At 43.9% G+C, this 16,244-nt stretch overlaps 2 protein-coding genes across 6 annotated transcripts in view; one reads left to right on the top strand and one right to left on the bottom strand.

The window, feature by feature from the left end:
- The window catches only part of LOC147033530 (E3 ubiquitin/ISG15 ligase TRIM25-like), a 295,818-nt gene that overhangs the window by 727 nt on the left and 278,847 nt on the right, over positions 1 to 16,244 (top strand). For both annotated transcript variants that reach the window (XM_085855883.1, XM_085855875.1), the window contains exons 2-5: positions 15 to 647; positions 4,807 to 4,902; positions 7,295 to 7,528; positions 14,985 to 15,007. In XM_085855883.1, the coding sequence (XP_085712009.1) occupies positions 39 to 647; positions 4,807 to 4,902; positions 7,295 to 7,528; positions 14,985 to 15,007 (962 nt within the window). In that variant the 5' untranslated portion in view covers positions 15 to 38. The remainder of the gene's footprint in view (positions 1 to 14; positions 648 to 4,806; positions 4,903 to 7,294; positions 7,529 to 14,984; positions 15,008 to 16,244) is intronic.
- Positions 1 to 16,244, bottom strand: part of LOC147033531 (E3 ubiquitin/ISG15 ligase TRIM25-like) — a 472,162-nt gene that overhangs the window by 347,427 nt on the left and 108,491 nt on the right. The window lies entirely within an intron of this gene.

Raw genomic sequence — 16,244 nt, 5'->3', positions numbered from 1 at the left:
TTCCTGGCCAACAGGTTGCATTTCTGTGTTCGTGAAAAATGGCATCTTCTTCTCATATCAAAGTTAGTATGAATGAGCTCACATGCTCTATCTGTTTACAACTGTTTGAAGAGCCCATTGCACTGCCCTGTGGACACTCATTTTGTTGTTCCTGTCTCGAGAATTATTGGGAAAGCAGGGAAGAAGATGCTGATGATGTTTGTCCATATTGTCGTGAGGGTTACACTCAAAAACCAAAACTCAAAAAGAATGTGATCCTTTCATCCTTGGTAGAACAGATGAAGATGAGGGAATTTGAGGGTCAAACTGAGGCAACGGATGGTGAGGGTGAAGAAGTGAACGCAAACAAGAGAGTGAAAGTGGGAGGTTGTGAGAGTCACTGTGAGGTTTGCAATGAAGAGGCAGCCATGCGGTGTGTCCCGTGTGAGATCCTTTGCTGTGAGAGACACGGAAAGCCCCATAAACAGAAAGGGCACAAAGTGGTGGAGCCGGGAGTGGACGTGGAGGAACCGAGATGCACCGAGCATGGGAACTCCGTGAACTTCTACTGCAAGGATGATGAGAACCTTGTGTGTCTGATGTGCACGGTTGAACAACACAAGGGTCATCATGTTGTTCCTGTGGAGTTAGCTCATGCTGAATTCAAGGTATGTGAATCCACTACAAAGTGTTCATTTGCTTTTACACTCTTTAAGAATTCCTCATTATTTTCAAACGAGTTTGTTCTGGTTTTAAAATAAAATAGGTTGTGAAGGTTTTGGAAATGTACTCCATGCATGGACAAAGAGACCCGACGAGTCATTTCATTCGTCTATACGTAGGTAGATCTTTGCCCCTTGTCTAAGGGTTTGGGGGGGCATACGTTAAGGTTTGTTCCAGTGTGACGTTTGCCCCTTCCCTGCTACTGTAAATCCTTCGTTCAATACCCTCATCGGTCCCACCACCCAGCCCCCCCCACCCCCCTACTTTCAATCCACCATTGATCTGTTCCAACAATTCCCCCTCTGCCTTTCTGTATTGACCAATAACCCCCTTCACTAAACCTCAATTCAATAACCCCTCTTTCATCCCATCTGTTTTTATTTCAACCCTGCAGGTTTATTGTCATTCTTCGGTGTGTCAGTCTTCCTCAATATCATTCAAATCCACTCATTCTCTTCTTGTTTACCACCAACCACCCATCGCTCACCGTAATCAATTTATCCTTTGGACCGGCACCGAATTACTTTTCCGCATTCTTCCTTCCCTGTGCTTCCTTATTCCTCTTGCATTTCACACATTTGTAGCACAAAGCTTGTTGCATTTGTAATAAAGTACAGCGTTCTTCCCATACGCAATAAAGTACGGTACTTCTTGCATGCGAACAGCATGTACAGTGCATACAGTACAAAGGACGTTTGCAGATACAGGGAGGGACTGAGGGCACTCTTCTCGTCGTTCACGCTTGAGGGATGTGGGGAAGGCTGCGTTGAAGGCTTATGGAATTATCTGCGGCTGGTGGCCCCAGGATCGGACATTCGGTTGGAACCCGAAAGCTTCCCCTCGTGGTGAACCTGGAACCCCGAGTCTGTAACTATATTGTTATGGTGATGGGGAAGGGAGTTGCAGTTGCACTATAAGGACTGAATGCAGTTTGTGTTCATCGAGGTTACATAACTTCTAATTAGGACACATTGATAAGGTAAATTGTGGTGTGTACAACCTGTGCGAGAGATGGGCCTTGTCCATTTTAGATAAGTGAAGTGAAGAATATCCTGTCACTTGATCTCTTGTGATGAGGTGTGACATTGATTTTGTTTTTTAAATTGTGACTCAAAGGGTGAACATGTGCACGTCAGTTCATGACAACTTTACCGCACCAACAATTGGGTTTGATTGAGTATACCTGGAGGATTAAATTTGTATGAATTGCAACATTTCTCATCAACATGGTTTTAGACTTTGTTCAGAATAAGAAAACCTGCCAAATACCACTCGGGCTAATTTGGTCATCCTTATTTGTCATTGAGTTGATATGGGGACATACATGCAACAAGAGTGAAAGGATACTCCTGATATTATGTTTATTCAAGTGAAAATGAGTCTCGTCCTGTGGATCTGACTTAATGGACAAGCGAGCAATGCAGTAACATTTAATTACATATTTCTTCAAACTTGGTCACAAAATAACAGTGAAACCTAAATTCTCTTAACCACATGATGTCCTTTACCACCCAGCTAAACAAAAAGGGTACACTCCCCACTTATGTCTCATTATAAATTCAGGGCAGCCTTTTCATTTTGTCCGGCTCATTCGAGCATTCACATTTTAATTTGTATTCCCTTCTGTTCAGTCCAGATTCGCACCCTTTGAGCGCCAGAGCCTACTTCACATTTTTCCCTCACACGCCTGTCCTCACCACATGTCGAATGTATCTCGTATGTCTACTTGGGATGAGCGAAAGGAAACTACCTGTGAAAGAGAGAAAAATTAAGAATTACCTTTGGATGGCCGGACACATTATAAAGAGGATGAAATGATAGGAAAGTGAGGATTCTAAACTCGTCTTTTCTATTCGATTCTAAACTTCTAAACTCGTCAGAATGCGTAAACTCGTCTGTTCGATGATTCGCAAGACATTTCACAAAATGAAAATGAATGATGGGATGTTCCTCTAAAAATTATGTAAACAAGATAAGGATAGTCACAAGGTGTGTGTGTGTGTGTGTGTGTGTGGTTATATTTAACCTGGGTCTGGGCACCTTAGAGACGTGGCAGCATGTCCCCATCCCGTCACATCGCCACTGCCCATCTTCCCCATCTATTTCTCTCTGCATTCTCTTGTTTATTTGTGTGAGGGGGAAAATAAAACACTGCTTTTCTTTTCTCCATACTTACGTGTTGTGGTTAAATCCTCTCTTGTGTGCCTTTTTGTTTTCTTGCTTGGAGATGCTTGCTTTGAAATGATTGCTTACTTGTGTGTGTTCATAATGAATAATTGTTTGTTGTTATTTCCAATCTGTCTCGGTTGTCTTTTCCTTTACTGGTCTGACACAGTGCACAAGTACAGTTAGGCAGGAAGTTGTATCCCAATAATTTCCTTTCTTAGCCAGCGCACACTTGCTTTAATGCTCGGCAGTAATCTGAGTGTGTGCTGAGGGCACTTGACCCTAATTAGCCAGCCGTCCATGGGTACGGTATCACCAAAGTAGTGTAACCCTGCCAGGATTGGCCGTGTCAATCGGCATTTGTGGTTGCCGAGCAACCTGTCGGTGCACAGAATTATCTGTGCCCGGCAGCCTCAGGACTGGGCGTTCAGGAGGGACCCAAGTGCTTTCACTCGTTGCAAGCCTCAAACCCCAGATCTATGACAACATATATGATGTTCTCCTGCTGAATTGCAAATCTTGAAGTCCAAACTTTATTGACTTGCTGACATTGTATTGGTGCATCACTTATTTTATAAAATATCTCATATTCTAAAGAGTCCGTACTTTATAGAAATATGTGTGTTGTTTCTATTGGCCCCATGACTGTCCTGCACGAACAGGGCTGATAATATTCCACCGGTAACCACAGCCATGCATGTCTGATTGGCCCGTTGACAAATGTGTGTGGTGGCCCCGCCTCCATCAGGCAGATTGACAGTCGAGTCCCGGCCATAACTCTGATCTCTTCCTGTTCCTTTATAAAGGAACAGGAAGTTTTGCATACATTTCGTGGAATCCTTTCAAGCTATTAATATTTTGATCAGTTTTCAGCTTCCCACTATAAAATGCAATCGATTGGTGTTTAAACCAAGGTCAGAGCTTCAACCAATTTTGAGTTCTTCTTTCAGAAAAAAATAAGAGGAACGAGAAATGGGCACTTTTGGGTCTCCTTTTTCTTGTTCAGCGATGGTGTCCCAAAGTTTTTATTGAACATTATTGGATGAGGAATTCTCTGCAGATGACTGGAAGGTAATTTGTAGGTTCATGAGTTCTATCTTGGTAAATTTTTTTTTGAGGATTTATGTTGTATTGAGCCAATGGAGTGTCTGGGCTATCCCAACATAAGAAGTTTACCGACTTCTTGATAAAGGATTTACCAACTGGCCGCTCCATAATTACTAATCCGGATATATTTCCTGTGCGAAGGTGATGTAGTAATTACGAAAAATGTTAGCTGTCATGTGCATCCTTCGCTCCTGGTTTGTAATCATTTTTGGGGGGTCACAGCTGTGCCGCTGATGGAGTGACCTCTATTATCACTACACTGGTATTCATTTTGCCGACCTCAGAAGGATGACTGGCTGAGTCAACCCCACCTGGTGTTGATTCAGTGGTTCACAGAGACTCGAACTTAAGATCACAAGCTAGTCACCCGAACCTCAAAGCTATTACCAGGCTTAGGAAGAATATTAAACCGGATGGAAAGCGTTCGTAAACATGAACATGACATGTACCACAGAGTTTAAAATGTAATTCTGAAAGTTGTCTCGTGTTCTCACGAGTCCGTGAAATTGTAGTTTACATACTGTTCAACCAAATGGAGCATGAAAATGTTTGTTGGTGCCCCATCAACATTCGCGCTCGGGGCCGTTTCCCTCCCTCCGACCCCTCTCCCCCGTTACTACACCTCTGGTCCTGCATCGGTGTCAAGTGAAATAATTATTTTTTACAACATTCAGCTTATCAACTTCAATTACTGTGTTCTTTCATGACACTCTTTTGCAGAGATAAAGAAAAAAGGATTTCAAGTCGAATATTTTATAATGAATGTGAGCGTTTTATTTTCCTATTAATTGCCCCATTTTGTGGTTAACTGAAGCTTTTTTTTACATGCAGGGAATTTTGGTTGGAAAGTATTCTCCCCTGATTGAATCGATAAAACAAGTTGGGTCCCAGATTCAGCAGGTGCAGCAGGAAGTTGAGGATACGCAGGTAGGAGTCACTTTGGATTGACTACCATTGTCATGGAATTAAAATAAAATCTGGAAAATATTATGATTATGTTTCATTATATTCATTTGTTGTGAAACAATATTGAAATTGAAAGTTAACAGTCAAAATGTATAAAGATTGTCAGAAAACAATAAGAAGAGAATCAGGATGAATGAAATAAAATAAAATCTGGAAAATATTATGATTGTGTTTTCATTATATTCTTTTGTTGTGAAACAATATTGAAATTGAAAGTTAACAGTCAAAATGAATGAAGATTGTCAGAAAACAATGAGAAGAGAATCAGGATGAATGAAAATAACATTTCAATGAATCGCAGAAACAACTCGATGGGGAGCACTCGGTAGAGTGCAAAACCTCCGCCGCCAATACTGCTGGGTCACTCAAGTGAACCTGATATCCTATTCATTCAATTTGACGTCAACAGTGCTCACAGAGTTATAGTTTGCAACTTTCCCTTTTACTTTTAACTTTTACATACTCAATTCCTTGAGACAGAAATTGATTTTACGTGGGTATATCCACCTGAAGTTCCAAAATCGGCCACAATTATAATTTTGGCATGTGTTTTTTTTTTGTTGGAAATAGCTTATAACGTGTAGAAATGCAAAAAAACTCAATTTTGTTAAAAAAAATTTGCAAATTTTTTTTTCTCTAACAATTTTTTTTTTGGGGGGAGGGGGGGTTGGAAATCACTTAAAACATCTAGAAATGCAAAAAAAAAAAAATTCAGTTTTTTTTTAAATTGGTGGCCATATTGGACTTTGGACCAAGTCCAAAATCTAATGGCATGATCCTTAGACCATACCTAATCCCCCCACCAAGTTTCGTCGAAATCCGTCGGAGTTTTTCCGTAATACTGTTCACAAACAAACAAACAAACAGAAATGGGTGAAAACAGTAACCTCCGATCTTCGATGGCAAAGGTTAACAAGAAAAAGAGCAATCAGAGATTGCAGACCCTTGCCAGGACTTGCTTTGTGTGGTGTATAATGTGTGGTGTTTGTGTACTGGTGTGTTAATAGGAGACATAATTAGAACTGCCACTTTATAACTGCTGGCAGCGATGACCAGTTCAGCAATTTCAGAGAACATTTTTGAAGGCTTTTAAAAATAAACAATATGGCTGCCGAATCGTGTGACCGATGACATCATCAAAAAAAATTTATGGATCATTTTATCCCAAGATGACCCTCAAACATTTTCATACTGATTAGATGTAGTGTTCTACATATGCAATGAAGACATCATAACGAAGGCACCTATGACATCATAAAAATTGCACTCATTCCCTTTGAGGAGAACTATGTGCCAAGTTTCAATTTTTTCCTGAGTGCGGTTTCAGAGATGGAGGTCCAAAGTTTTTCCAACATGGCTCCCACACCATGTGACCCATGATGTCATAATTATCATGAAAACATTCCACATTAGTAGTGGCACCAATGGTGAAAAATTTGTCTCAATCCGACGAGCAGTTGCAGAGAAAAACACAAAAGTTTTGTGCGACCAAACAGACAGACATGAAAAATCACTTATGAACTGTAAACTTGGCGAAACGGAATGGCACTCCGACGAGAACATACCTCCGCCAGGCTGAATAGTTTACATTTTGTATGCCACTGATAGGTCGGATCTGATTCCGGACCTTAACCGAAATCGAATCGGTTCGTTCTTGTCACCTAATCAACTCTTCAACCTCGTTTTGTCACAAGTCGTCCACAACTTTTCGAGATAACATGCTCCACATAGTTTTTGGCCCCATCTCTCAATGGTGAAGAATCACCTGAAAAATTCTCTAATCCAGATTCAGATCTTCACCAAAATCGAATCAATTCTTCCTTGTTACACTCCAAAACTGTCCATCAAGTTTCATCTGAATCCTTCCATAACTTTTTGAAATATCCTGTTAGTCAGGTCACAACTTTTTGATACAGACAGACAGACAGACAAGGGTGAAAACATAACCCCCGTCGACCTTCGGTGGTGCATGTAATCGCATTGTGATGTTTTAAAAGAGATTCTCAATCCTTACTGTTTGAACACACAGGAAGAAAATATCATGTTTTCTTGTTTTGTTTCATTTCACATTGAGATCCACACTTTTTGATTCATTAATGTCCAAATTTATTTTTTATGCCCATCTGGTCTTTGTAAGTGTTGCAATCCCAAGTGATTTGGTTGTCCTGATCAGCATTGTAGCTGAGAATGTTTCCAAGTGCACTTCAATGTTTCTTTGTAAAACGGATCCTTCACTCAGTTTAATGACCCTTCAGTAGTTTCAAGCCATTTGTTTTGTTCCAATCTAAATTCTTTCCCAAATGTGTTCTGTTCATTTTAGTGAAGCTTTGATGAAACTAAATTATTTTTCCAGCTATCAGGAAGAGAGAGCGAGGAAAGGATTGAGGAGGAGAGAAGAGAGATGTATCGAGCTGTGGATGAAAAAGTAAATCGGATGAAGAGTTGGCTCAGTGAGAGACAGAGAGTGAAGCTTTCTCACCTTGAACACCAGAAGCAGAACTTGCAACACAAGATGGATTCTCTCTGTGAAACAGAATCCACCCTGAAGGCATCACTCAAGGAGCTGGAGTCCGTTTCGTTTCTGGAGGTGAGGCTTATTACAAGCATTCGAAAAAGTTTCATTTTAGCCAGTCATGACCATTTTTTCAGCAAACAATCTTGTAACTTTGGATTAAATTTGACACACACACACACACACACACACACACACACACACACACACACACACACACACACACACACACACACACACACACACACACACACACACACACACACACACACACCATCAAGACCCTTTATAGAATTTTTAATGCTGCAGGCAGTACACTACTCCTCTCCATACCCAAACTGCTCCATTTCTCAAAATGTAATAAAAACCATGTTGTCCACTGAAAATGTGGTTCATTTCCTGAAGTTTCCTGAAGTATGTGCAAACATTACACAAAATCTATACATTTTTCAAGTAACAATTCTACTTCCACTCTTGAGTCAAGTCTTACAATTACCATCACAATGTGCATGGACATTGAAACTACAGTGTCTTCAGAATGTATTCAGACCCATCGACTTAGTCACATTTTGTTGTGTTCCAGCCTGATGTTAAAATGGATTAAATTTAAATATTTTGTCATCGATTATAAACACAATTCCCCATAATGACAGTGATAATATGTTTTTAGAATTTTTTTTTTGCAAATTAATTAAAAATTAAAGAGCTGAAATATCTTGTCAGTAAATATGGTCGTGTCCAGGGGGTTTAGCCCCCACCCGGATGGATGGCCGAACAGGCTTACAGCCGAGACTCTCAGAGATCAATGCACGTGCAGGAAAGAAATGGCGGTGAAGGACGGAGGCACACGGGTTGTACTCGACCCACAACAGATACACTGACATAAGAAAATGAAATCGAACAAATAATATTTCAATAACAACAATCAAATATGTAAAATGTCAATACCTTAGATTATAATAATGAAAGAGAAACATGAGGTAAATTAATCTTGAATAGAGGCGCCTCCACGCACAGACTGAAATACAGACAAGGGGAAAACAAACGAAAAGAAAAGCAATCCTTCCTTTTTTCTGGCACTTAGCTTTGTCCAGAGATGGTCTTTATGGAAGATGGAATTGAAGCGCTTTGTCGGGCACGTGCAAATACACCCTCAAAAATGGCGCTCGGCCGCTCTCTCGGAGCGGGACGAACGTACGTCAGGCAATTCGTGAGCAGGATTCAACACCCAGGCACAGAAACCCCGTAGAAGGCTATATATAGCCTTCTCGTGCATCGATCGTCCTCACCAACCCACTGCTTTTCAGAATGGCTGCCGTCCCCTTCGGTTACATACATGAGGTTCAGGGTCCATTCCTCACGACCCAACCAAGAGCCAAAGGCCAGCGTCTTGCTTCACCACATGAGCCAAAATCGCCTCAGCATGAATACGATAATCGTGCCATCTTCATGTGTCGAAGGAAAGCCATTTTGTCGTGTCCTGATCTTTCACGCCATCTCCAAGCGACGTTCTCGTCTCTTAACCGCGTGCGTCCTTTACTCTGCACCCAACCCCTCTTCACGCTGACCTCGTGCGTGCGCTGACAATCTCTCGCGATTACTCTGCAACCGACCTTTCTTCTTCGACGTCACACCGAACCAAACTACTCCTCTGTGGTGTGGCCTCCTCGCAAGAGACTTTGGAAGGTGGGGCCTCTGTCCCCTCAGCACGTTTTGCTTATTTGTTATCGTGGTTTTGGTTCTAAAAACGCAACTCCTTCATGGTTGGTGAGGAAATGCAAAAAACATAGGAATAGTTCACAGGGGGCACTCACATTCTGGGGGATGTTCTTAATCCCAATCTAATTCACACTGCACCACCCCCCCCCCCCTTGTGGTGATACTTCACACTTAAGCTCACAGTTTCCCTATTTAATTGCATTGAGATGTCTCCTTCACGTCGACGAAGCAACACTATACAACGCTATCTTTCCTATGAAATTCCTCCCATCTACCCCACAAACATAAGTGTTCAACGTCTTTGCTATGACACTCCAAATTGAGCTCAGGTGCATCCAATTTCCTTTGATCATCTTTGGGATGTCTCTGCAACTTGATTGGAGTCCACCTGTGCCCAATTCAATTGATTGGACATGATTTAGAAACATACCTTTCTTCATCCACCATGAATTCTTCATGGTGGAGAAACTCTACCTTGAAGTCCAAGGAACTGTCTGTAATGCTCCAAGATAGAATTGTGAAGAGGCGTAGATCTGGGGAAGGGTATAAAATGATTTCTAGAGTGGAAAGTTCCCAAGAGCACGGTGAGATTCATCATTAGGGAATTGGAAAGAACATGCAATTACCCAGACTGTTGCGACAGCTGACAGTTTTACCAAAATCTGCAACCGGGCAAGAAGGACCTTCGTCAGGGAAGTCACAAAGAACCCAATGACCACTCTGACAACTACACAGTTCCTTAGCTGAGATGGTAGAACCTGCCAGAAGGACAGCAGTCTCTGCAGAAGCTCACAAATCTAGGCTTTATGGGAGAGATACCAGATGGAGGCCACTCCTGAGAAAAAGGCACATGATGTAACACCTGGAGTTTGCAAAAAGGCAGTGAAAGACTCTGAACGCATGAGGCAAAAGATGCTGTGGACTGATTAGACGAAACTCAAACTCTTTGGCCTGAATGGAAAGCGCTATGTCTGGTGGAAACCAAGCACTGCTCATCACCCATCTAACATTATCTCGACCGTGAAGCATGGTGGTGGCAGCATCATGCTGTGGGGATGGTTTTCAGCAGCAGGGACTAGGAAACTTGTATAGAGAGAGGGAACAATGAATGGAGCCAAATACAAGCAAATCCTTGAGGAGAACCTGTTTCAGAGTGCAAAAGACCTCGGACTGTGGCAAAGATTTGCATTCCAACAGGACAAAGACCCCAAGCATACAGCCAAATCAACACCAGAATTATTTCCCATACCCACAAACAATATCTCAGAGATGATTTAATCATGGAGGGATATGATGGCGGGTCTTGGTGGGGAAGAAATGGGGACACAAGTCACTGATGGGAAGGGGACAAAACCAGGGGACTCAGCTGTGGCGGCAGCGGGGACGAGCACGTGATGAGGACGATGACGAGGCGAGTAGATGATGGTGAGGGATGATGAGGTGATTGGTGGGATGACGAACTCTGGCAGAGGCAGGCAGGCAGGACGACCTCCTCAAAACTTTTTTTTGTCCTTTTCCCTATTCTCCTCGGACCTCGATCACCTTGCAGATTCTCCTCAGACTCGCACTCACGAACAACCAGCTGTGTTGGGAGGTGTCTCGAACTCCTCCTCCCCTCGCTCTCAAGGCATCCAAACTCCTCCCCCTTTTTCTTTTTCTTGCCGAGTCTCCCAGCATCCCCCAGTAGAGGTTGACATGGAGGTTATTTGCATGATTTCTGTCACCATAATCTCGAGTTAATTATTACCATGCACCACCCTTTGTGAGGCGCACATGCAAATAAGACAAGTCTTCAGCTCACGTTTTTCTGTTTGTACATAGAGATGGCTAACTACTCGTACACGGACCATGCTACTCCATACATTTCTATTTGCTCTGTGGTAATATCTAACCCCCACTTCCCCCCACCCACAAACAACAATATATACAAACACCACATTGTACACATACTTCCACATTACACATACACATATTTGCACATTGTAAGCAATAACGAACCATGCTTCTCCATTTTCTCGGGTCCCTCACCTGCATTTTATTTATATATTTCATTTATTGATATTTTAATTTATGGATGCTTTCCGACAGTTCTGTGATTATTATTATTTTTTTCTGATGTATCAGCTTCGATGTTAATTGGCATGCAAAATTTGGGCTTTCTATGTCACCCTGAAATTTAATAATATCAGTCAGTGAGAATTTTAATATCAATCAGTCAGTCAGTGGTTAGAATGAGCTTTATATACCAGATACACATATGTACTGTATATCCATGACAGGTTTATATATCTATATATATATATATATATATATATATATATAGCGCGGCTCGAGTTCGACCACCTGGCGTGAAGCCCAGGGAAGGGCGTTGCGAGTGTCGCACGCTCGCACAGTCTTCTGTTCGTTTTAGCGGCGCTCGGAGTTCGTTTTATTTCTGCTTTGCAAGCCTCGGGAATGGTTTCTGCGAGGCCACGGCTGGAGGACGAAGACGTTAAATGCAGCTCAGACGCGGCGTCGGCTGTCGCATGAGCGCAGAGGGATGTCTGGAGTTTCGATGGTCAGTGCGCGGCGGATGATCCGAAGGTCAGCGCGATGTACCAAGCCCCCACGGCCGCACGCACAATCTTCGGTGTGGGTCATGACCGAGTGTTGCAATGCAGTCAGTCGGACGGCGGTCTGAACACTCGGGGACGTCTATGGTGTGTGTGCCGAGAGTCATTGCCCATCATAACGATCATGGTTGGTGGTGTGTGAAGCGACCCCTACGTCCCGGGTCGAGACCTACTGCCGGTATGGTGTTTTGTGCATGGCGTACACTGTTACGCCCCGGGGCGAGGCGTGCAGCCTGGGCATAGCGATCCCGGCGACGTGGGGCAGGAGATGCTGCCGATGTTGAACCTGTTTTCAATTGGTCTGAAGGTGACAAGACCAATGACAGTGGAGGTCGAGATGATCGGGGCACTGATCGTGTTTCGAGTTGAGTCCGCTCGTGCACTTCCTGGTCGACGTCTTTTAAGGTCTACCCTCGCATTGCACACGTATACCAGTGAAGCGCTACCGGCGGTTGGCAGGGCACACGTCTTGGTCGCCCATCGAGGTCAGCGGGTTGCGCTCTCGCGATTCGTGGTGCGAGGGGAGGGGCTCGCCCTTTTGGGCTGGGACGGCCTGGCCGTCTCGGAGTTCACACCTCCAGGTGCACCTGTGCCTCCTTCGAGACCCGAGGGCGAGGTTCTGGTGACAGGAGCTGCGACGATGCAACATGGGCTGCCGTTCATTGCTTCCGGCGACGACGGTATACGGGTCTGGAGCAACGGGAGCCATGCCAGCGGCGACGGTCTCTCGTGCTCCTGCTGCGCTCATGTTACAGTGCACACCCGTGTCGTTCAGGCGATTTCAGCGGGGGATTGGAGCGAGCCTGTCACGTTCAAGAAGTTCGCGGACCGCGACCTTCGATGACAAGCAAGTCATCGCAACGTCGCGACGACAACCAAGAGACGGACACACGATGTGATTCATGGGTTGCTAATTGTTGCGTATTTGATTTTTGTTGCACGAGTGATGCAATTTAACCTTGTTCAAATAAATGCCGACAGTTCGCGTGTGAGCTTAATATGTTTGGCTGGGATCAATCGATGGGATGTCCGATATGATCGATTTGATGTGGAGGGCTTGGGGGCGATCGTGGCGAATAAAGAGGTCTTGGCGATCTCCAGCTGCGAGGGCAGCCCACAGTTCGCTACCCTGTCTTGTGTGGGGATTATGCTGGGAGGACGCGCTGTATGTGAGGGGAAGGGTGCATTGGAGCAGACAATGTTTTTGTTGTTGTATGACACTGATATGTCTCCAGGCTGCACTGACCGTCCGTGTGGACATGCATGGTTTTCTCGTTTGGGTTGGATGCGCGGTTTTGGTGTGGGACTCAGAGATCGGCTCAGAGCCGGGGCTGGTTCGCTGTTCAGTGTCACCCCCACCCCTGGTTTCGCCAAGGTCAGACGTGCCTTGCGCCCTGGGGCGCAAACCTCTGTTCTCGCCAAGGCCATTCGGACGTGCATTGAGATCTCGGCTGGATGTGATGCGTGGGTTTGTTATGGGATTGATGGCGCGCCCAGCCGACGGCGCTGTTCAACGTCACCGCCCATCCCTGGGATGGCCAAGGTCAGACGGGCTTGGCGCAGTGTAGCACAAACCTCTGGTCTCCCCAAGGTCGGCCGCGCTGGCGCCACGGGGCTTCCAGGCTCGGAATGTTTATCTGATTCGGTTCTGTCTGCTGGAGATGTGCCGCCTTGTCGGCCGGGGGCATTTGATGGTGCCGGGGGAGGTTCGCTCGGGAGGTCATCGCAACCTCGCCGGAGGGCGTGTAAGCATGAGCCGCCTGGGGGTGGTGATGTTCTGTTGCATGGTGATGCTGTCCTTCCCAGCTTGCTTCTTGCTATCTTTGATGGTCATTTTATAATCATAGTTTTAGGAGGGAGGAGTGTGGTGTACTGGTCTGCGGGGGCAGGGCAATGCGGGGAGCGTTGTGGAGGAGTGGTTTTGGGGGGGTCACATGCCTGCAAGGGATATAGGTGTTCGCGCCGCCTGAGGCGTGGTGTGTAGTCTGCAGTAGTGTGCATTCGGGCAGGCAATAAACAGAGTTCGACAATCCTCACGGCTATCCGAGTCCCACCGCCCTCCGGACACTACAGTTTCCACCGCGGAAACCGTCGCAGCATGGACCGTTGAGGATGGCGTTCGTCAGCGGGGGTAGTGGCGAAGATGGTGGTGGTGGTTGTGGGGATGGTTCGAGCGTGGTTCTCGTCGTGGCGTACTTGGTGGCGATGGTTGTTGTTGTGTAGGTTTCTCGCGTGCTTGGCGTTGCGGTTGTTGTTGGTTGGGCTGAGGTTCAAAATAATGATAGGTAAAGAAAAACGGCTATCTCAAAGGGTCGCAGCCCGGTGAACACAAGAATCCCTTTAAACAACAGTGGGGAAATCTATCTGCACATAAACTTACCGGCATAACTGATCTGAGGACCTTTCTGGTGTTGTGCAAATTTCCACAGCCGTATATATGTTCCATATATATGTATATACTGTATATAATTGAAACATGTGGTGTGAGGTGAGCACTCTGCTCATCCCCTTTTGACACACTCCTATACGTACATACACACATACATACATATATTTACTGTAGGTATGAAATGGATGATTTATATGATTGACCTCAAAAATCATCAGCTTCCAGCTCGTCACTGTTTCTATCTACCAGGTGGTTGAGTTTTGTGAAGATCGGAGTAAAATGTGACCTTCAAGCGATTGACAAACACACAGAATAGCAGACCAGACCAATATACTGTACTTGCGAATCTTCAATTTCACAAGGATAAAAACGGGTGAAAACATAACCTCTCTCCACCATCGGTGGCAGAGGTAGTTCAAGATTAGTTTGATTGGACTGCTCTCCATGATTGAAACCTGATGTTTTCACTTGAAGTGTGCTTATTTCTGTTTCTGGAATTTGGGGACATTATGTACAAGTTTGTTTATTGAAAAGTTTCAGATACTTTCAGAAAAGTTTCAAGAAAATATATGAGATTCTTTCAATTTTTAAACAATTAACATGTCCCTGATGTTCCTTGGCTCGTGCTCACCCACATCAGCGGGCTAACCAGTTTGTGTCGAAACCCCTCTGAGTACACTCGGGGCAAACATTCACAAGAAATCAAAACCACTCGGATGTTTGTGTGACTGAACGGATGGAAATTTAATTGAAACAGATTAACAAATCCAGATACCTGATGCTGATCTTTGTTTATTTTCTACCTTTTCAGGGTTACAAGGATTTACTGCACAGGTAAGACGACAGATGTGTCCTGGAGATGTTTTGTCATCCTCCTTTCATGTTTTAAACACCAAATTGATATTTTAATCACCAATGGATATTTTAATCACTCATCACTTCATTGTACTTCATCTGAAAAAGAAATAAAAAAAAACCTCATCTTGTTCCTTTGATGATTCTCTCTCTTTATGCTGGAGATTCAGTGAGTGTTGAAGGAAGTGTATGATCAAGTTGAGACTTTTTTTTTTTTACATTTTCACATTTTCTTCATTCCTCCTGGTACTTTAACATTAAGTGCTGTGATGGACATACACACACACACACACACACACACACACACACACACACACACACACACACACACACACACACACACACACCCAGACACGAGAGAAGGCTTCTCAGCCCATCATGCCTCGATCTTGTCCAAAACTAAAACTGATTTTAAATAAGGTAACACAGTTCGTAGTGGTGTTGGGAGTTAGAAACACACAGCAGGGTGCTAAAGAGGAAAAACTATGAATGGGAAGAGGGGAGAGGAATTATTGGGTGGAGAGGAAGGAATCCAGAAACAGATAAGATATCCTTCACAACACTTGATATAAATATAATTTATATAATTTTATTTTTAATTCACACGATACCCACAAGTCACAATAACCAGTCCCAACCTCCGACGTTTCCTCCAATATACCTGTACCTCTCTCCCCCTTTGATTTTAAGTACCTATCAAATGCTATTTAAACGATTGATTGTCCATGTTACCACTTTCCCCAAGGAAAGTCATCTTGTACTTGGAAACCCTCCTTGCATTGCTTCCATCCAAGGTCTCTTTTGAATGTTTTATTTCTTCTTCTATATTATTATTATTTTTTTAATTCCCTTTAACACCCAACTCTCTTGATTAATAAAGAATCTTTTTTTAATACACATTAAAATCCTCTGCATTTCCTCTACATTTCTGAAACTATGCCACCTTGACTGTCTCCACCTGGTTTAAACAACCATCAGATCCTTCTCCTGTGTCACACTCTCAGGCTGCATTATCGAGTGCACCGTGTCGTCTTATTCTTTCCCATTCCCAAACATCTTATATTTCTGATCACATTGAACTGCATCTGTGAAATTGATTTCTGTGTTTGTAGAATACCTGCACAGCTTTCCTCAATCTGATCATCATCAGTCCCCCCCATCCCACCTTGCTCACGACCTTTTCTCCAATCTTTGTGTCATCATTGATTCAAATTAC

The sequence above is a fragment of the Eptatretus burgeri genome, chromosome 2 (genome assembly GCF_056783735.1).
Source record: "Eptatretus burgeri isolate ZD-2024b chromosome 2, Ebu_testis_v1, whole genome shotgun sequence".
In the NCBI taxonomy this organism is placed as follows: Eukaryota; Metazoa; Chordata; class Myxini; order Myxiniformes; family Myxinidae; genus Eptatretus; species Eptatretus burgeri.
This window is presented reverse-complemented; position numbering and strand designations above follow the sequence as displayed.